Source organism: Protopterus annectens, chromosome 14.part0, assembly GCF_019279795.1.
Source record: "Protopterus annectens isolate FY-2018-M chromosome 14.part0, PAN1.0, whole genome shotgun sequence".
NCBI lineage: Eukaryota > Metazoa > Chordata > Ceratodontiformes > Protopteridae > Protopterus > Protopterus annectens.
In genome coordinates, this window is record NC_056748.1 from 868,106,378 (window position 1) to 868,129,433 (window position 23,056).

General features: G+C 36.6%; 1 protein-coding gene across 1 annotated transcript in view; it reads left to right on the forward strand.

Annotated features, from left to right (window-relative positions):
• HECTD2 (HECT domain E3 ubiquitin protein ligase 2) overlaps window positions 1-23,056 on the forward strand; it is a 1,329,650-nt gene that overhangs the window by 1,049,165 nt on the left and 257,429 nt on the right. Inside the window, exon 16 of the mRNA XM_044056649.1 lies at window positions 19,277-19,351. Within this exon, the coding sequence (XP_043912584.1) occupies window positions 19,277-19,351 (75 nt within the window). The remainder of the gene's footprint in view (window positions 1-19,276; window positions 19,352-23,056) is intronic.

The following is a 23,056-nucleotide window of genomic DNA, read 5'->3' on the forward strand; positions in this document are numbered from 1 at the left end:
CGGAGGTTCTTGGTTGATCTCATGTACTCCTTTCTTTTAGGTCTGTTATGACCAGAGGTAGCCTCTACTTTTATCTATCAACTTGCAAACTTGATCTGAGGTAACAGGGAGCAGAGAATTCTGGGTAGGACCTTGGCTCGAGAGTTTTTGGCTGAAGCAAGCTTGATATTGGCCAGCTCGGTTCCAAGGATGGAACTGATAACCCATCAGTAATGAATGAACAAAGATCAACAACACAGATGGAATGTTATGGTAAGACATAACTTCTTTTTTTCAATGTATTTATTTTACCCACTCATTTTCCCATTGTGCCATCACATCATTCAGGATTAACAGAAGAGTTAACCAAGCATACAGTTCCTAATGAGCTTTGTCATGTACTGTCAATGATTCAAAAATACATTCCATAAAGTTCCTATGGAGGGAGTGATGGTAACCATACTGCAATGATTGATAACAGAGCAGAACAGAGAACACATGTTCAGGTAGGGGCTACAGCTTCAGAGAAGGAGAAAGCAATAACAATAAAATTACATTAGAAGAGGAATTAAAAAAGGCAGTCAAGAATCCAGTTAATCCGTTTGATGAAAAAAATGGTGAGGAAGAAGAAATGGCATAAAAAAGACATGTATATCTTTAAAGACTCATTTACAGTGTTGGAGAAAAAATAGGAAAGTTTAAAGCATTCACATGGGGCAGTTTGTTTTCAGAGGCCAAATACAAAGCAAAGAGAGTTCCTAAGGGTTTGAGACTATATAAAATACTAATGGGATTACAGAAATTAGTAAAGCACACCAAGAGTCAGTATGCTTGTTTGACAGAGCAGGAGATGAGCTGATTGACATTTCTTATTTGACACCAGAAGATCATAAATAATTTGCAGGAAGAGGTGAATAAACTTTCTCACAAATTTATTGATTTACTGTTTCCTTTCAATATGAATGAGTACTAAAAATTATTAGAAAACAGAGTGTTTGATGAACAACGAAGAAGGAAAGGAAAAACATTTTTAGAGATGATAATTATGAAAAAGGAACAGTGTATACTAAACCTAAAGTAGAAGGTAACAAAGTTGTATCTAGTAAGAAGACGTTTGGAAAACCATATCACAGAAGCAAACAAGAAGAGTTTAAAGAAACCAGAAGACAATTACGATTGTCAAAATTGGTGATGAAGGCATATAGCAGTGCTCAAAAAAGTCCTCTCAGAAGGATTGACCTATCAGAGAGCAGGAAAGATTTATTTTAGGTTCCCATATGATGTGGAGAGTAAGATGCATTATTATGAATGAGAGGGGAGAATGAAACGACTAAAAGAAGAGAAAAAGCCAATGTAATTCCACGTAAAGTTGTGTTAGAATAAGAAAGTTTTGGGTTTCAAACAGGTTCTGTTTCTCAATCTTCTTTTTTGGCTTTACCAGTTGAAATATAATTAGTAATGACAGCTTAGAGAGACTTGGTGGAAGATTTTCATAGGAGTGCATCCTCTTGGTAAAGACTGGCAAAAGTGGTTGAGTTCTTCACAGAAAGTAGTGTAGAAAAATAAGTCTTGAGATCTCACAAGCAAAGAATGGACTTTTAAATAATGTTGCCTTACATGGTTATAATGATAGTGTTACTAAGTTAAATTCTTTTAATATAATTGCTAACACAAATTGATAGCATAAGAAGTAAGGCAGATTATTATGTTGGCAAAGGGGACTTTATTAATGTGAAGGTAGAATCACATCATTATATAAAAAGTAATGTATGCAATATGATTGACTATTGTTTTTCTGAGAGAAATTAGAGCATTGAGCAAGGAGTTTTCACATCTGCTTTCTAGAAGAGCTGATTTAGTGACGACAGAATGTGATTTAAAATTATATGTATGAGTACTGTATTTTAAGATACATATTTAAACAATGTGCAAAATTGATGAAGCATGAGATTTTTAAAAAGAATAGCACATTTAACCCTGATTTGCTTCCAACATTGAATGTTTTTTAAAGTATTTGCGTAGACGAATTGTGTGTGGTTTTAACTAAACTGTGACAGTAAGGAGGTTTTTTTAATATGAGCATGGAAGAGAAAAAAGCACACAGAAAAATCAGTGAAAATAAACAATTGTAAATGAAAACGGATAAGGAGGCAGGGATGGTGATTATGTGTAATGATCAGTGTGATGTCTGGCCAATACTCATAGACTGCCAACAATCAAATGACATCCCTTACTATCCTGGGTCAGTAACTAAGGAGCTTTAATCCTCACTACTGGCTGCGGTATGAGACTGTCACTTAAACAGAAGTAATATTTCACAATTTTCCTCTAAGAGCACAAAAGGAACATGCTCTGTTTTTCTGGGACTGGACTATGTACCTCTGTCCACCCAAATGTATTTTCTGATTACACACTTCAGAGCAAAGTGTCCCAGTTGAAGACCTCTGATGCACTCACACTCAAAGTGAATTCAACTCTAACACATCTAAACACTTCTGGGAAAGCCTGGTGCAGACTTCCAGCTGTCTCTCTCTCTCTCCCACAATAATACAATAATTCTGCCACCAATCAGATTGTCTTCATTCCCTTCTAAAGAGGTGTCCATTTATGAAAATGAATTATCAGAATAAATGATAGCTATGACCATAAGCAACCAGGCCTTCAAGGTGATCTGGGGAGTATCAAATGGGTAGAAACACTCTAATCTCTAAAGAAAAACACTGATTTTCCAGCCACAGTGTAAAGTAATGAAAAATGTTTAATAATAAGTAAAATGATTGCAAGATTGAAAAACAATAATTCTCAATAAACATTAGAATTCCTTCACCAGAAATGTAAGTCAAACTGCAGGACAGGAGTTCATTATTCAAGAAAAACTCTGTCTTAATAACTAAACTTTCTTGCTCAATATAAAGAAATACTGTCCCTGATCTACTCTAAGTCATAATAGCAAGGCCAAGGCAAACTTAGTTTATTTTGTGAGTTCTCATTTCTTGATGTCTACTGACTGCTCAGTACTTGACAAAACTCTGTAGTACTCAGCAAACTCTAGTCTCAACTGTCCGATTTCAAAGTATAACAGTCAGCTGTTTTTTAAAAAAAAATTTTTCTGTCAATCAGCTGTTTAAATCTCTTGGCAACCAGGAGCATTCTAATAACATCACTCACTATTTGGCTGACTCTCCACAATTTGTACTTTAGAATGTCCCTTACAAACATGCGCAGTTAGAAATGCATTAAAGCAATGACATATTCGCTAAACATTCTATTTAAACAGGAAAACATATTAAAATGTATTTACATTTTCACAATTTGGCATGCTGGCATATAGTACAAGTTAATCTGAGAATATGCACAAATTTCCAGCCAAACATGCTACACAGATGACAATGTTTTCAGTTTCTTCACAATCAGATAAGGAAAAAATGATTGATGTTTATAATGCAAGGTGATAGTTACAAATATATAAAAAAGATGTTAATTCATGTTATCAAAGATGCAACTTTACATTTATTGGATTTATTACATCAAGGGAAGAAAATTTTATATTTAGACAAATTTTAATGTGGACCATGCAAGAATAGTAGATTTCTTTTGGATTCTGAAGATACACAAAAACACCTTAGATTCCCCATTTAGAGCGACGGTAGCCTCAAAAGAATGTAAAACAGAATATATATGTGCGTTTTCAGTGAAACATTCAAAAAGAAGATAAGCAAGATTCTTTCCTTTTTAACAGATATATGACATTTTTAAGAAATTTGTAGGAAGTAAAATGGAAAAAAATATTTTTTATTAGTAATAATAGATGTAGTAGTACTATATAGCTCTGTCCCAATTGAGAAAGGTATTGAAATGGTTAGATTATATTTAGGTAAATATTCAAAGTTTGCGACAAAGAGTATTGAACTTTTGTTTACTTTCGTTGCGTTAGTTTTAGAACACAATTATATTGTATTTCAAAATAAGATATTTATACATAAAAAGGAGTAGCAATGGGTTCTAATACAGCACCTGCATTCACTAATTTAGTGATGGAGCAAGAGGAAAATGAAGTTGTACATGAAAGTAAATTTAAGCAGCACAATTTTTTTACAAACCTTTTATAGGTGATGTTTATTATTTAGAATGAAGATGAGTTGTTTTTTTGAACAATTCATGGAATATTTAAATTCTTCTATTGAATTTTTAAAATTTACATCAAAATGTTCAAAAGAAGAAATTCATATTTTAGATGTGTTTAGTATAAGAAGTTAAGTATAAAGAGGGCATAAATTCTAGCATTTACAGAAAACCAGAATTCACTAATGCGTATTTACACAGATCATATATATATATATATATATATATATATATATATATATCGTAAAAAATCCAATAGCGATAAGCAGCATACAACCCAAGACTTATTGGAAAGTCCTCCAATCTCCAGCTTCAAATAAATCCACACAGCGAAGTTAAAATCACTTGATTTAATACACAAAAGCAACAAGACAGAACATAAAACGTAAGCGCTTTCACGGGCTTTCCCGCTTCATCAGACGTATCAGATAACAAACAAAGCAGCTCACATATATATATATAGAATATTTAAAATGCTTAATTAATCAATTAAACAAGGACATACAATTTAAAGCGCTAATGCTTAATAAAACATAAAATAAATTTAAAAACTAATGTTGCTCTGGACTTGGTCAAGACTTATATAAAGGCATAATAGATTATATTTTATGTAAACAAAGCATCATTAAAGTCTGTGCTAAGATCACATCTATTATTTAATAACATAATTCATATTCTACGACAATACAAAATCAATTGATTGGCTGCTCATATGCTTTATGTTGGGAAAAAAGTATGCTGAGGCAGTATTTCAAGTACAAAATTTAAAGTTCTACATTAAATTATATATGATCAATTATATTGGTAATACAATTAGAATTGATACTATAGTAATATTGTAAATAAATATAAAAAAATATAAAAAATATATATGAAATATGAAATATAAAAACTCACTAACCATATTAAATATAAAGCATAATATAAATATATATATATTAATAAAAGAATGGTATGTAAGAGTGTATATATATATATATATATATATATATATATATATATATATAGACATATATGAAAAATATATGTAAATATAAATATTAATAAATATATAAATATAAATATAAATGTATATGCGAATAGTAATGCTATAGATAAATAATAAATAAATGCGTAGATAATGTTTTCTAATGAACTTTACAACATCTTGTACACTAAATTACCTCAATGCTCTTGCTTTTAAAACAGGTTTCAATGAGATGGAATCATTCAAGCCAAGGCCACGATGTGCTCCTAGCCTGAAGATCCACTCTATCTCAGCATATTCAGTATCATTCGTGATGTTACCCAATCTAAGATTCACATACTGTACGTGGAGGATTTGAAACCTAAAAACATGGGATTCACCATGCTTCATGACATGTTTTGCCAGGGCATTATATTCCTCCTTCCTGGCTATACTATAGTAATGATCTCTAATCCTCTCACGAAATGTATGGTTCGTTTTACCAATATAGTAACAGTAACAGATTTTACAGTAGGCAACATATACAAGATTCTTGGTACTACAGGAGCCATTAACCCTCAGCTCCCACAGTCGTCCTGTCTCAGGATGTCTATAGAATCTGGACTCATCTATGTATATGCATTGTTTGCAACTATTGCATTTTCTGGTACCTGTAAATCTGGGAACATCACTTAATCCCACACAATTGCCTATTCTATTGCGATAGCAAAGTTGTTGTTTCAATGTTTTATTATTGCTGAAGATAAACCTTGGTTTATTGCCTAGCAATTTCTTGGTCTTATCATCAACTAGTAAAATGTCCCAGCAACTATCAATAGCTCCTTTAATTCTGTCAAAGTTTGTACCGTAAGGCAAGACTAAACCATATTATGTTGTATTGTTCTATTTGTACTATTACTAGAAAAATAAGGTTTGGCAATAGTTCTCCTATATTTAAGAACTTGTTTACATATATTCACAACCTCCACATGTGAATATCCCCTAGCTAAAAAATCCATTTTAAGTTTTTGTAGTTCTATATTCAGTGTGAGTCTTCTCTACAAAGTCTTGCCAACCTAAGTGCTTGACCTTTCACTATGTTGCTACACACTATAGGGTTATGCATGCTGGTGGTGTGTAAAAAAGGAACTGGACAATGGCATGCTACGAAAGATCTTAGTTACTTTGTACCCATTTGATTTACTGTAGTAACATCCATTTTGTGGAACGGCACTGAAGTAACTCTTAAAAATATTTTAGAATGCATTAATTGTTCCAGCACATTTCTTAGGTTTACAATGACTTTTTCTATGAATTTGATTAACTTCTTGGATGTTACGATTAGTAAATCAAATGGTAACAAAGTAACTAAGATCTTTCGTAAAGCATGCCATTGTCCAGCTTTCGTAGACCGCACCAGCATGCATAACCCTATAGTGTTTAGCAACATAGTGAAAGGTCAAGCACTTAGGTTGGCAAGACTTTGTAATGAAGACCATACACTGAATATAGAACTACAAAAACTTAAAATGGATTTTTTAGCTAGGGGATATTCAGATGTGGAGGTTGAGAATATATGTAAACAAGTTCTTAATAATAGGAGAACTATTGCCAAACCTTATTTTTCTAGTAATAGTACAAATAGAACAATACAACATAAGGATAATGACAAATTAGGTTTAGTCTTGCCTTACGGTACAAACTTTGACAGAATTAAAGGAGCCATTGATAGTTGCTGGGACATTTTACTAGTTGATGATAAGACCAAGGAATTGCTAGGCAATAAACCAAGGTTTATCTTCAGCAATAATAAAACATTGAAACAACAACTTTGCTATCGCAATAGAATAGGCAATTGCGTGGGATTAAGTGATGTTCCCAGATTTACAGGTACCAGAAAATGCAATAGTTGCAAACAATGCATATACATAGATGAGTCCAGATTCTATAGACATCCTGAGACAGGACGACTGTGGGAGCTGAGGGTTAATGGCTCCTGTAGTACCAAAAATCTTGTATATGTTGCCTACTGTAAAATCTGTTACTGTTACTATATTGGTAAAATGAACCGTACATTTCGTGAGAGGATTAGAGATCATTACTATAGTATAGCCAGGAAGGAGGAATATAATGCCCTGGCAAAACATGTCATGAAGCATGGTGAATCCCATGTTTTTATGTTTCAAATCCTCCACGTACAGTATGTGAATCTTAGATTGGGTAACATCACGAATGATGCTGAATATGCTGAGATAGAGTGGATCTTCAGGCTAGGAGCACATCGTGGCCTTGGCTTGAATGATTCCATCTCATTGAAACCTGTTTTAAAAGCAAGAGCATTGAGGTAATTTAGTGTACAAGATGTTGTAAAGTTCATTAGAAAACATTATCTACACATTTATTTATTATTTATCTATAGCATTACTATTCGCATATACATTTATATTTATATTTATATTTATATATTTATTTATATTTATATTTACATATATTTTTCATATATGTCTATATATTTATATATATATATATATATATATATATACACTCTTACATACCATTCTTTTATTAATATATATATTTATTTATATTATGCTTTATATTTAATTATATTTAATATGGTTAGTGAGTTTTTATATTTCATATTTCATATATATTTTTTATATATTTTTTTTATATTTATTTACAATATTACTATAGTATCAATTCTAATTGTATTACCAATATAATTGATCATATATAATTTAATGTAGAACTTTAAATTTTGTACTTGAAATACTGCCTCAGCATACTTTTTTCCCAACATACAGCTTATGAGCAGCCAATCAATTGATTTTGTATTGTCGTAGAATATGAACTATGTTATTAAATAATAGATGTTATCTTAGCACAGACTTTAATGATGCTTTGTTTACATAAAATATAATCTATTATGCCTTTATATAAGTCTTGACCAAGTCCAGAGCAACATTAGTTTTTAAATTTATTTTATGTTTTATTAAGCATTAGCGCTTTAAATTGTATGTCCTTGTTTAATTGATTAATTAAGCATTTTAAATATTCTATATATATATATATGTGAGCTGCTTTGTTTGTTATCTGATATGTCTGATGAAGCGGGAAAGCCCGTGAAAGCGCTTACATTTTATGTTCTGTCTTGTTGCTTTTGTGTATTAAATCAAGTGATTTTAACTTCGCTGTGTGGATTTATTTGAAGCTGGAGATTGGAGGACTTTCCAATAAGTCTTGGGTTGTATGCTGCTTATCGCTATTGGATTTTTTACGATTTGTTTTTTGGTCTGGGTCGTTTGTGTGGATATACTCGTTGAACATGGAGGGCGCAGTAGCGGCAGCGTTGGGTTCGAATGAACATTTTTCTGATGCCAATACCAGGTTGAAAAGCCTCCTAATGGATGTAGCAAATCCGCTGCTAAAAGTTGACGTAAGTGAGTTCAATGGTGCAAATGCACCCTGTAAAAATAACGGACATGACATTTTGCTGTTAAAAAGAAGCATAGAAAATGACATATTTAAATACAAACGCTTACAATGTCAACGCTTCCATTTGGAAGCAAGTCTTAATTTGAACGTAGTGCCTAGGGGCCTTAGGGTCCTAAATATGCCGACCTACGGGACTGTTTACACTGATCTTTTAAGTAAATGGCAAAAAATAAACATTGAAACCAGCAAAGCATATATGCGACTGCTCATTGAATTTTTCCAACCTATGGAGAATGACTTAAAGGCTAATATAACTAAACAGCAGAATGATTTGTTTGAGGTCTATGGTGATGGACCCACGGAAGTATACCTGCAAGAACTCGTTGAAAAAGTGCAGAGGTATGAGACTAAGCTCTTAGAGCATAAGAAAAGGAAAATCTCTAGAGACTTAGAAGATTTCTCTAAGCATAATGTTTTTATGTGGCCTAGAGATAGTAATACTAGTGATAATAATACAGCAATGCACCGCCCTAGTCAGCAACAGGGCAATGTTTACAAAAAACCAATGAGTTCAATTACATCTTCAGAGGTTGGTCAAAGTAATATGACCAATGCAGGGCAACCTAATGTCTTGATGCAAGGAACAGATATAACAAATGAAGAAACTTCAGTGCTGATTTTGTCTCCTCATAATATAGACTCTGTTGTGCCCCAACTACCTATTAATACTGATGAACATGTCTCTCATGAGAATCCTGATGTAAGGAGGAAGACCTTAACAAATGGTTTACCTGGTAATGACCCTTCTGTTTTTCCCTTTCCGATACGTACGGGCAGAAGGAAGTTTTCGGATACGGACAATCAACGAGGACAGAAACGCAAGGATGCACCACAGCAGCAAACACATACTATCAAGAAGATGTGGTTGCAAAAAACTTAATATGGAATATTTCCAAACACACCATGTCTGAAGCTGAGAGTAGCCTGTTGAATAAGGGGCTTGGCTTCATACCAACTAATAAAGTGGACATAAGTGATGCTATTATCTCAATACGTATGTTTGCCAGAAATGTAGCATTGAAATTAATGTTAGGTTCTGAACAGTATGATATTACTGGTTTAAAAAAGAAAAGTGTGTTCCAACCACCCTTACCCTCTAATATAGAAGTATTTGTTAAAGCTGTTGAAAACGCCTTTTATAATGACCAATATTTTAACTCTGCATTATTTACATCAAATATCACTAAACAGGAGTTACAAGCATTATCTGATCTCAAGAGTAATATGAATATAGTGATTAAACCTTCAGATAAGGGTGGACCCATTGTCATCATGGATGCCCCCTACTATTTTAACACCATGAATCAAATGTTGGAATCAGATGCCTATGAGCATATTAATATGACAGAGGTAAATCAGACATTAGATAATATCAAAGGCGTTTTGTTAGAATGCTTTAGTCTAAAGATACTTACCAAAGACTTGTTTAATTACTTCAATGTTGAATATCCTGTAATTCCACAGATTCATGGCCTACCCAAAATACACAAGCACCTACTCGTCCTAAATTTAGGCCAATAGTAGCTGGTGCAGGGTGGGCCACAGAAGGTATATCCATATATTTGGATCAACAACTTAAGCAAGTTTTAGGGATTTATAAGCATGTATTATTGGATACGGAACACTTTTTGAAAGATTTGTTTATGTTTACACAAAGTATTGGGAACGTATCTGATTTAATTCTTGTCACTTTAGACGTAGAATCACTCTTTACGAGCATTCCTAATGACATAGGTGTTAGTAAGCTAAGAGATTTGCTTATAACAGATGGCCAAATGGAAATAGTCAAAGCAGACTTTCTTTGTCTTTTATTAGAAACTGTACTGGAAAATAACATATTCTTATTCAGTGATAAACTATATAAACAGAAGAGGGGCGTAGCGATGGGCACCAGTTGTGCCAACGACTACGCAAACCTTATTATGGTCTCGTGGGAGAAGGATCATCTAATGAACCAACCAGAGGCTGTATTCCATAGACGATTTGTGGATGATCTTTTTATTTTGTGGAACGGCACTGAAGTAACTCTTAAAAATTTTTTAGAACGCATTAATTGTTCCAGCACATTTCTTAGGTTTACAATGACTTTTTCTATGAATTTGATTAACTTCTTGGATGTTACGATTAGTAAATCAAATGGTAACATAGTAACTAAGATCTTTCATAAAGCATGCCATTGTCCAGCTTTCTTACACCGCACCAGCATGCATAACCCTATAGTGTTTAGCAACATAGTGAAAGGTCAAGCACTTGGGTTGGCAAGACTTTGTAATGAAGACCATACACTGAATATAGAACTACAAAAACTTAAAATGGATTTTTTAGCTAGGGGATATTCAGATGTGGAGGTTGAGAATATATGTAAACAAGTTCTTAATAATAGGAGAACTGTTGCCAAACCTTATTTTTCTAGTAATAGTACAAATAGAACAATACAACATAAGGATAATGACAAATTAGGTTTAGTCTTGCCTTACGGTACAAACTTTGACAGAATTAAAGGAGCCATTGATAGTTGCTGGGACATTTTACTAGTTGATGATAAGACCAAGGAATTGCTAGGCAATAAACCAAGGTTTATCTTCAGCAATAATAAAACATTGAAACAACAACTTTGCTATCGCAATAGAATAGGCAATTGTGTGGGATTAAGTGATGTTCCCAGATTTACAGGTACCAGAAAATGCAATAGTTGCAAACAATACATATACATAGATGAGTCCAGATTCTATAGACATCCTGAGACAGGACGACTGTGGGAGCTGAGGGTTAATGGCTCCTGTAGTACCAAGAATCTTGTATATGTTGCCTACTGTAAAATCTGTTACTGTTACTATATTGGTAAAACGAACCGTACATTTCGTGAGAGGATTAGAGATCATTACTATAGTATAGCCAGGAAGGAGGAATATAATGCCCTGGCAAAACATGTCATGAAGCATGGTGAATCCCATGTTTTTATGTTTCAAATCCTCCACGTACAGTATGTGAATCTTAGATTGGGTAACATCACGAATGATACTGAATATGCTGAGATAGAGTGGATCTTCAGGCTAGGAGCACATCGTGGCCTTGGCTTGAATGATTCCATCTCATTGAAACCTGTTTTAAAAGCAAGAGCATTGAGGTAATTTAGTGTACAAGATGTTGTAAAGTTCATTAGAAAACATTATCTATGCATTTATTTATTATTTATCTATAGCATTACTATTCGCATATACATTTATGTTTATATTTATATTTATATATTTATTTATATTTATATTTACATATATTTTTCATATATGTCTATATATTTATATATATATATATATATATATATATATACACTCTTACATACCATTCTTTTATTAATATATATATTTATTTATATTATGCTTTATATTTAATTATATTTAATATGGTTAGTGAGTTTTTATATTTCATATTTCATATATATTTTTTATATATTTTTTATATTTATTTACAGTATTACTATAGTATCAATTCTAATTGTATTACCAATATAATTGATCATATATAATTTAATGTAGAACTTTAAATTTTGTACTTGAAATACTGCCTCAGCATACTTTTTTCCCAACATACAGCATATGAGCAGCCAATCAATTGATTTTGTATTGTCGTAGAATATGAATTATGTTATTAAATAATAGATGTTATCTTAGCACAGACTTTAATGATGCTTTGTTTACATAAAATATAATCTATTATGCCTTTATATAAGTCTTGACCAAGTCCAGAGCAACATTAGTTTTTAAATTTATTTTATGTTTTATTAAGCATTAGCGCTTTAAATTGTATGTCCTTGTTTAATTGATTAATTAAGCATTTTAAATATTCTATATATATATGTGAGCTGCTTTGTTTGTTATCTGATACGTCTGATGAAGCGGGAAAGCCCGTGAAAGCGCTTACGTTTTATGTTCTGTCTTGTTGCTTTTGTGTATTAAATCAAGTGATTTTAACTTCGCTGTGTGGATTTATTTGAAGCTGGAGATTGGAGGACTTTCCAATAAGTCTTGGGTTGTATGCTGCTTATCGCTATTGGATTTTTTACGATTTGTTTTTTGGTCTGGGTCGTTTGTGTGTGGATATATATATATATATATATATATATATATATATATATATATATATATATATATATATATAGGGATTCACTTTATATCCTCGAAATACTGAAATATCGAAATTCAGTATGTCAAGGCTATAAAGTGGAAACCTGAAAAGAACGAAAATGCAGAAGTGTGAAATTCAAAAGCTATGAGAGGAGGAAGCCACCTCAAGCAGTAGACTCATAACAAGTGGCGTACCCCAAGGTTTGGTCTTGGGGCCTCTGTTATTTGGGATACACTGTTCTGAGCTGCTGGCCAAAACCAGTGGGCTATGGCTGACCAAGTTTGCAGATGACTGCAAGCCGGGTGCTGTCATCAATTCCCCTAGTGATATGGACATCCTCCAAGAGGGTCTCATTCAGACAAATGACTGGTGCCAGAAACATGGCATCAAGCCGAATACCAAAAAATGCATCATCATCCCCTTTGGGCATCATGACATCCCTACAAATTATCACATTAATAACAATGTCCTAAGCACGCAGTCAGTCATGAGGGATTTTGACACCCAGGTTGATAGCAACCTGACTTTTGACCATCATATTGCTTGTGTTGTATGGAAAGCCTTCTACATGGCCCACCTCATAAGTAAGGGTATCTCATCCAGAGACAGGGAGGTCATAACATTACTGTATTCTTCCCTTATAAGGCTCATTATTGAGTATAACGGCCCTGTTGGCATGTACCTCACAAAGCACATGCAGCAGCTGGAGAAACCACAGAGATTCCTCGCCAGGAGAATCCAAGGCCTCAAATATCTACCATACACAGGCTAAAAGCCCTATCCCTCTACTCAATTTCATGCAGACTCCTCAGAGGTGACCTCTGTCTGGCATACAAGGTGATCACGGGCCCCCACCTTGATAGGCCTGCTGCATATCTGCAAGTCAAGCTCCACTCCAGTAACCCACATGTCTGGCCTCAACCTGGTCTGTGACATCAACAAGACTTGTTGGTGGGACAGATTTGTGCCCCAGAGACTCTCCATCTATGGAATAGACTCCCTCTCCACATCAAGCAGAGTACCTCTTTTACCCTTTTTTAAGCGCAACCTGGATAACTGGATGGGAAACAGAAAATATACCCCTGGGATTCCAACCGTGTCCCTGATGGACAGGGGCATTCTGTGCTGATTTGTCTAAACATGGGCTAAACTCTTGGCTAGGCTTATAAGGGCCAATAGCCTAGTAACCTCCTTTGATCCTATGAAGAGCTTTGAGGCTAATAAGTACAGAAGCAATGTTTGTAAAAGAAATATCAAAGCTGACAGGTTTGTTTTTAGCGAGGAGATATGACGTTGGTGTTATTATAGGAAATTTATAGGAAATAACACAGGACAAACAATATGCAGCAGTCTCATCAAGGTGGGGGTCCGTGATTACCTTGTATGCCAGACAGAGGTCACCTCTGAGGAGTCTGCATGAAATTGAGTAGAGGGATAGGGCTTTTAGCCTATCTGTGTATGGTAGATGTTTGGGACCTTGGATTCTCAATAACAAAAAAGTGTATGGACCAGTTTTGGGAGAAAATGTAAGAGAATGTGTAGTAATCCTTTGGTCCCAAAGGATCATAGGTTTGCACCTCTATTGGACTGATTTGAGCAGTGTCTTCTATGGCTGTGCAATCCAATCTCAAAGTGGCAATCCTTTCCACATTCTAAGCAGTAGTAGGCAGATGTCGGTCTGGTGTTATGGGCACTGATCTTCACAAAAACTCTGTTATCCTCTGCTCTGTTTGTCCAGGTGGTTTCATACATAGTGAGAGCTTCCTTTACTTCTCATTTCCAGGCAGTCTTGTCTGAGGTGAGAGAATACCAGGTGTTCATGTTGATAGAAAGAGTGCTGAAGTCACACTTGCATATATTCTTGTAATGCAATTTGGTTTACCCTTCCAGATTCCAGCTCTCCAAAAAGGAGTTTTTTTGGTATTTGGCCATCTATCATGTATGAGACATTACCAAGCCATTGCATATATCTTTGTTTCAGGAGGGTGAACATGGAGGCGGTGCCCATCCTTTAAAGCACTGGGCTGTTGGGAATCTTATCCTCCCATGAGTTACCAAGTATGCACCTGTGGCAGTGCATAAGAAATACATTGAACCACTGCCCCTGTTTTGAGTGCTGAGTCCATGTTTCACTGGCATATAGTAATGTGCTGAAAACACAGGCTGTGTAAACCTCCACCTTGATGTACACAGTGAGCTTATTATTAGCCCGTCAGCCTGGGAAAACACTGTGGCAGCTTTTCCCGGGCACTTGTTGATCTCGCTATCAAGTGGCAAGTTATCATAGACTGTAGAGCTTAGGTACACAAACTCATGGACAACCTCCAGCTTATAGTCGCTCACCATGATTGATGGCTCATTGCCCACATTTTGGCCCATCACATGGGTCATCTTTAAACTGATCGTAAGGCCAAACTCCATACATGCATCTACAAACCGAGTCATATTTGATTGATGTTCTTGCTGAGTGTGAGCCACAATAGCTGCATAATCAGCGAACAGGAACTCCCCAAGATGCTTCCTAAGCACTCTGAAGAAAATGTAAGTTTGATATAACTAACAAGAGTAGGGAATATAGTTTAGCATGTACCATTAGACACAGAGTGCAATCTCGTGCTTTGAAAGATGTTAAGGATAACTGGAAAATTATTTTGTGAAATGTGGATTTGAGCAATATTATAGGTGTAGTACCACTATTTAACAAAAACAATGGAAACATAAGAGAAATTCACAAAAGCTCAAAAATATTAAATACAATGAAACTTTTGGAGCTTTTTCATGCAGAGGATGGAATAAATGTAGATTTATTAGCAACAGTAAAGTTTTAACATTGCAAGGCATAAGTAATACTTTTTGTACAGTAGGATGGGTTACTTGTGATTCTGAAAAGGTGGTTTATTCAGCAACATGCCACACTTGTGATTTATTTTGTATAGTAAAAACAACAAGAAAATTAACAGTGAAAATCAGGGAAGATGTGAATGCTATTAAAAACAAAGTGGTCATTAATGCACTGAGTAAACATGCTATGATTTTGAAGGTTTTTTTTAAAAAAAATTGGTTTGATGTTTTAGAAGCAGTTCAGAAGACTGTACAATGTGGTGATGTAGATTCTTTGTTAAATATAGAGAATTTGTAGGGCAGATGAAATTGAATACCTACACACCACTAGGGTTAATGTGAAAGTTTAAGTATAAAATGTCTTTCAAAATTGAAAGATATGTTGAGATTTTAGATTGGTGTTTGAAAAAATTAGGGTGATGATATTAAGTATGATGGGAAATTATATAAAAAGAGCATGAGAGGTTTAATTACAACATTCTGAAGAACTCTGTGTAATAAAAGATGAAAGCATTTAACATTTACTGATTGGTTAATTTGTGTGGTTCCTGTGCATGGTTTACTTGTGTTTTTGGTTTTATGAGTACACAGAATTTGCATTCTGTTGTTTTGGTCTTCTTGAAAGAGACTTCTATAGCCACTCGGTTTTATATAGTTAACAAAGAGGAAATTGTTAGCATCAACCTATCAGACATTTGGTGTCACATGTTTCAAAGTTGTAAGGGAAGCCACTGTCAATCACCATGACAAAATTAATTGTAATATTTGTCGCACATCACACTATACTAGACATTCATTGCTTTATTTTTGAGAAGTCACTGTGACTCTATTTCTTACTTTGTTAGTCCATGATTTTGTTTTTGTCCACTTGCTGTGCCTAAACAGATCAATAAAACAGTGATGTGCATGCAAGAACATTTAATGTGTTGTATTTTGCTTACCCATGAATATAAATTTATATATGAACATGACAACTGGGGCAACGGTATCCTAGACCTAGTCATTACCAACATGAATGACGGTGTTCCACACCTGAAGTCATCTCCTCGTTGGTCCGATCTGACCATAAGCTTATCACCCTTGATATCCACATCCCTTCCCCACCCCCCACCCCATTAAGGAAACCACGGTAAAAGAATTCTCCAAAGCCAACTTCATGCTTCTTAAGACAGAAGTGGTGAACTTCATGACACCCATGCACATGGACGATACAGTTACAACTGCTGAATCCTACACAAATGTACTCTATAAGCACTTACACGAGTGCATGGATTGTGCTATCCCAAACAGAACCAAGATGCTATCCTCCAAAAAAAGGAAGCCAATCTGGTGGTCCCCTGCCATAAACAAACTGTACAACAGAAGGAAGAAACTGTTGCAAAAGAGAGTAAAATCCCATGAGTGGAGGAGCACCCTGGTCAGCCTCAGTAGGAAGCTGATATCCCTTATAAGATCCTACAAAGCTAGCTATGAAAACAAAATCACCACTAATTCTAAGGACAACCACAAAGCATTCTATAGCTATGTCAAGAATCTCGATGGCAACACCCAGATCTGCTCTGATTTACAGCACAACGGCATAAAAATTACAGAACCAACTGATATTGCCAACATCCTGGCAGATAGGTTCAGTGCTAACTTTACCCCCCTCTCACCCCCTAAAGGACCCATATCTATACAGGAAGAATGCAGAGTCCCTGTAATGACAACTACACAGGTAAAAGCTGCACTCTCTAAAGCCAAAAACACAGCATCCATGGAACTGGACAACATCCCAGGCTGCATTTTACATGAACGTCAGAACGAACTGCCTCCCCATCTAAGCACCATGTTTAATTTTAGCCTCACATCAGGCTTTGTGCCCACTGAATGGTGCACAGTAACAGTTATCCCACTCCACAAAGGGGGAGCCACCACTGATCCTGGGAACTATCGCCCTATTAGCCTGACGAGACTGGTCTGCAAGGCCATGGAACGTGTCGTCATGGAACTCATAAACAAAGACATTGGTAACCCCCAAACTCTGGATCCCACCCAGTTCTGGTTTGTGAAAGGCAGATCATGCCTCCTGAACTTAATCAACTTCTTTGAGGCAGTCACCAAAGCCGTAGATGAGGGTAAGGTTGTTCACACAGCCTATCTTGACCTCGCCAAGGCTTTCAACACCATCCCCCATTCTGGAATTATAGCTAAACTCACTAAACTAGGTATAAATCCCTATGTCACAAGATGGGTTGCCAACTGGCTCACTGACAGAACCCTCACTGTAAAAGCTGCAGACTCCAAATCTGGCCTCAAACCAGTGACAAGTGGAGTACCACAGGGTTCAGACCTGGGACCTCTCCTGTTTGGTATTTACTTCTCTGAAGTACAGGCTAACACAGAAGGCCTCTGGCTAATGAAGTTCACAGATGACTGCAAACTAGGAGCCATAGTCAAGTCCCCAAATGATGTGGACATCCTACAGAAGGGCCTCGCTAAGACAGATACCTGGTGTCAGAGCCATGACCTCAAGCTCAATGCCGAAAAATGCAGTGTCATCCACTTTGGTAAAAACTCTGTACCCATGAACTACCACTTAGGCAGCAATTTACTTAACACCAAATGTGTGATAAGATACCTTGGGACCCAGGTGAACAGTAGTCTCTCCTTTGATAGTCATATTGCCACAGTAGTCAGGAAGTCCTTCTACGTGGCACACCTCATCATAAAAGGGTTCTCATCCAGGAAAAAAGAAGTCATTGTTCCCCTCTACTCGACACTCATTAGACCCATTATAGAGTACAATGCCCCTTTTGGAATGTACCTCACAAGACATCTGCAGCAGCTGGAAAGGCCACATAAGTACCTTACAAAGAGGATTACTGGCCTCAAACAAATGCCCTACACTGACCGTCTCAAAAAACTCCAGCTTTACTACGTAGCATATCGCCTACTCCGAGGTGATCTCTGCCTAACATATAAAGCTGTGTCAAACCCAGAGCTGTTGGACATGCCACACCTAAACAAATCCCAATCCCTCTGAGCTACATGCTCTAGGGACCTAAACCTTGTCACCACAATAAACAGGACAAGCTGGAGGGATAGATTCCTGTCCCAGAGACTACCCATACTCTGGAGCAGACTACCCATCTATGTCAAGCAAAGTTCTTCATTAGCACTCTTCAAGAAAAATCTTGATGAGTGGATGGGAAATAGGAAATACACCCTGGGGATCACTTCTGTGTCTCTGCTCAACAGTAGCACAGGAAAATAACTTTCATGGGTGGCGTAAGCCAGGGAACCTTATTGGCTAGTACCTACCTATGAACCTATGAACTGTTTGTCTTGTAATTTCCCAATTATGTGCCTATATTTTTTATGATGAAATTCAGGATTTCATTGTGTGATGTAGCTCACGGTTAGGAAGACATGCAGTCATTGCACACTGTCTGTGGGTCACTGAACACTTCAAATCACCACCAAGTAGCCCTGCAGTTTGCATAAACTATGTATGAATCACAGCCTTAGGTAGACTGTAAGCCATTATTTAATACTTTTTCCCCTTTTCTTTGCTAGTCTGGATATGAAGACATTGACCTGTGATCATCACAGCTACTTAGATAAAACCTAATCAATAATTAAATACATACATAATTGCCTACATTATTTAATCTGAAATGCTATCATTAATTTAAAAGTGCTGCTGTTGAAGTGGATGGCTGTAACATTATGTCTTGCACAGCAAGACTCTTGCACCAAGTATAAATGTATGACTTATATTTCTAGGAACTGGCACATGGACTCAATGAACTTCTGAATTATGAAGGCAATGTGGAAGAAGACTTTTATTCAACCTTTCAGGTATATGAACTTATATTTTTTAGAAGTATGATTCATCAGGTAACAAAGCCTCTTTCAGGAGACTTTTCTTGTCATTGTATGACTATATAGCTAGAAGGAGAGAGATGCTGAAAGAGAGACAATGGCTGATGGACAGATGCAATGTAAAGAGTAAATTGTAAGAAATGTATTATTTTAATTTTCTTACAATGGATTTAGTAAATAATGAAATATGTAGATTGATGTGCTTATGCATCAGCTTGTTGAGTTCATAATCTTAATCAGATGGGAATATTCATTCCACTTGTAAAATGATGTTAATTGCATGTATGGATCCAAAGAATTGAATAAAAAATCTGAGTATTTATAATGAAAATTAAGGACTGGTCAAACAATTTCCATCAGCTGATAAACTCAATAGATTTTTACTCCCTTGTGTGTGTGTGTGTGTGTGTGTGTGTGTGTGTGTGTGTGTGTGTGTGTGTGTGTGTGTGTGTGCATCCACATTGGTGTACACATGCATTCACATTTGTCTACAGTCATTACTGCATGACTGCATGACTATGCCAATTTGTGTTCAGTTCATGACCTCAAAGTAATACATCTTTCAATAATTTATCTCTTCAAACAACTTATCCTGTGTTCACGTTGAGAAAGGCATGCAAGGAGTTTAAAATCATGAAGGCAGTTCGCAGAATGTTTATTTTACTCTTCATAATCCCTAACTCAATTCAAGTGCAACTTGGACAATTGGATGAGGAACAGGAAATTCATCCCTGGTTTAGCACCTGTCTCTCTAATGGACACAGGCAACCTGTAAATGGTTCATCTCCCAGGCCCCTGCTCGTAAATGTTTCATCTCCCAAGCCTCTGCTTACACGTATCAAGGGTATCAGAACTTGTCAGAGATTTGGGATGCATGGCTAGGCTTAAAAAGCCCTTGTGGTTGTTAGCCTAGTAAACACCTATGAACCTATAAATCTGCATTACCTAGTGTTATCCCTCTTTCAGTAGAAAACAGTGCTACTTTACATTCCCAAGAAAGAAAGAGATATTATGGTTGTTCAAGCTTGCCAACTTATCAGAAAACCATTGAGGAGTATTCAAACAGCAAAACGGCTTGCTATCTCAAGCAGAGCATCATATCTGCTGAGAGACTGCCCTGTAAACTAGGCACAGGTCATCCCTTAGTAACCTGTAGGAGAGAGAATACAATGACAGGGCTTTCAGTTTTTCCACGTAAGACTTATTTTGCGTACCCTGTAATTTCTTGGTTAGAAATCTCTGTGATCTCTCAAGTTGTTGCAGGTGTCTGGTGAGATGCATGCAAAAAGGAGATTTGTACTCAAATATTAGTCTGATGATGGCCGAGTATAATGGAATTATGACATCCTTAGATCTAGATGTGATGTATTCCTCTTGTTAAAAGGTAGGCTGTTATGGGCTTGTCATGCTCTCTAATTAGGGGTACCTACAAGGTTTCTGTCTAATATGTGCTAACACCCTATCCCTGCCCTCATACTCAACCCTGTACATTGCTTTACTAAAAATCATTTACCTGGTAGTGCCATATTTGAAGTGTGTCTGAATCTTTGTGGTCTTGTTTTTAACTGATCATTTTTTGGTCCGTTTTCTTTTGACAGTTTTATTGTCAGGTAGCTATGCTGTCAGCATGTTGGTATTAGAATTTGTGCGCATCACTCATACGTACATAAATATTGGTTCCAGTCTTGTGCCTGTTGTTTCCTGGGATTAGCTGCAGCAGATGTATAGCCCTTTAGGATTACAGGAATCATTCTCAATATAGCGGATATAATTGGTAAAAATAAAATAATCAAAGCTACACTTATTAACTTGATAGAACTCTAGAAAGGCAAAGTGTAGAACACATGGTTCTCTACCTATTTGCATTCAATAATCCTTGCTATGAACATGCTAAGTTGTGTAAACACCTAGCTTGACTGCTGTGCCCAAGTAACTGCATTCCACATGTGAAAAACAACCATATGAAGTTACTGAAGTTGTGTGAGTGTATGCGTGCGTGTGCATGTGTGTGGGAACATGAATATGTACATGATGTTCTTCGTGTTTCACTGTTGCAGTCATAACTGTAGGGTGCTCCTGCCGGCAGGCAGCCCGAGGTCGGCCAGAATCCCAAAGTCTGGGTCCGGCGTCGGCTGTATAAGCTAGTACCCTGACGTCAGTACGCTTTGGTACATAGCCCTCAGCCGACGCCATCTTCTCCAGTCTTTCTTGCCGTGCGGTGGAAAGCAGCTCGCAAGTCGTTGGTTGGCGATTTTCGAACAGCGTATTTGGTTGTTGTCGGTCCAAAGTTCTTACTTCTCTTCTCAAAGCTAAGTACCCCGTTGGGGAATCTTTTTCTTGTTCCTCCGATGTCAGAAAAGTTAATAATTGTATAGCGTGTGGGAAACAAATACCTCATAAAGATTTCCACTCTTACTGTCTACCTTGCTTAGGCCCTGACCACGACGTTTCTTGTTGTCGGTTCTGTGCCAGGTTCAACTCTCGTACTATCAAGCGCAGGTACGATTGGGCTTTAAATTATTTTGGCAGACGCTTCAATTATAGAATGTCGTCGGACACTACCGGAGTTCAAAAGAAGCGCAAAGACAAAGACAGGCCTCCGAGGTCCAAACAGGACTCGTTGCAGCTGGAGCCAGCATCCGGTTCGGCTGTCGTCAGTGAGGCGCTTTTGCAGCCCCTGTCGTCCGCCATTTCTGAACCGATGGCCGATATGGACTCCCATGGGGAGCCATCAAGGCCCACTATTTTAACTGCTGCAGGACCTTCGGACGTCGCTCCTTCAGATGGGTCCGGAACCGCTGTGCAGGTACCGGCTTCTGAGGGGGTTTTCAGGCCTACTCACATCACTATTTCAAAGGCAAAGGCAAAGACAAAGACTCCTGTTAAGTCTAAAGTTCCAGCTCAAGCTGCTTCTGAATCCACTCCTAGGACACAAAAGCAATTATTGAGGATGGCTGAAGATTTGCTTACAATGATTAGGGGGTCTCACCCCCCTCCTGAGAAAAGGCCTCGACAGGATGTTACTCTGGATTCCTCTGACCAGGCTTCTGTATCTTCTGTTTCTTCCTCAGACCAGGACTATTCCTTTCCCCCTTATGAGGATTCGGATGCTGAGGACTCTTTACCCTCGGCCTCTCCGCCTGAGGATTTTTCTTTTGGGGAAACCTTGCATGAGATGAGGGAACATTTTCATTGGGAAGGACAGGAGTATTCTGCTTCCAAGAAGAGGCTTAGAGAATTTCTTCTTCTTCCTCAGCATAGGTCTTTAGCTATCCCTCCTGTTTTGGACATTGTAGATGATGCTTTTTCTGAGGCTAATTTGAATCCTGATTCCATGCCTCCTGCTCCTTCTAAGCCTGATAGATTTTATAGGGTTCCTGACTCTCATTTATTTTTATTTAAAACCCTTCATGGATCCTGAAACTATTTCTCAGGGCTCTAAGGCTGCTAAGGTTGCTACTTCTAAAAATCCTATTCCCTCTGAGAAGGATTCTCGTGCTTTAGACAGGTGGGGAAAAAGGTATATACTTCTGCTACCCTGTCTGTAAGGGCTTTAAATTGCCAGTTTCATATGTTTAAATATCAGCAATTTCTTTTGTCTGTTTTAAAGCACAAGCTTGCTTCCTTCCTGCTTGTGCAGAGGATAAGGAACTTCAGGATGTTTTGCATGCTACTGAACAG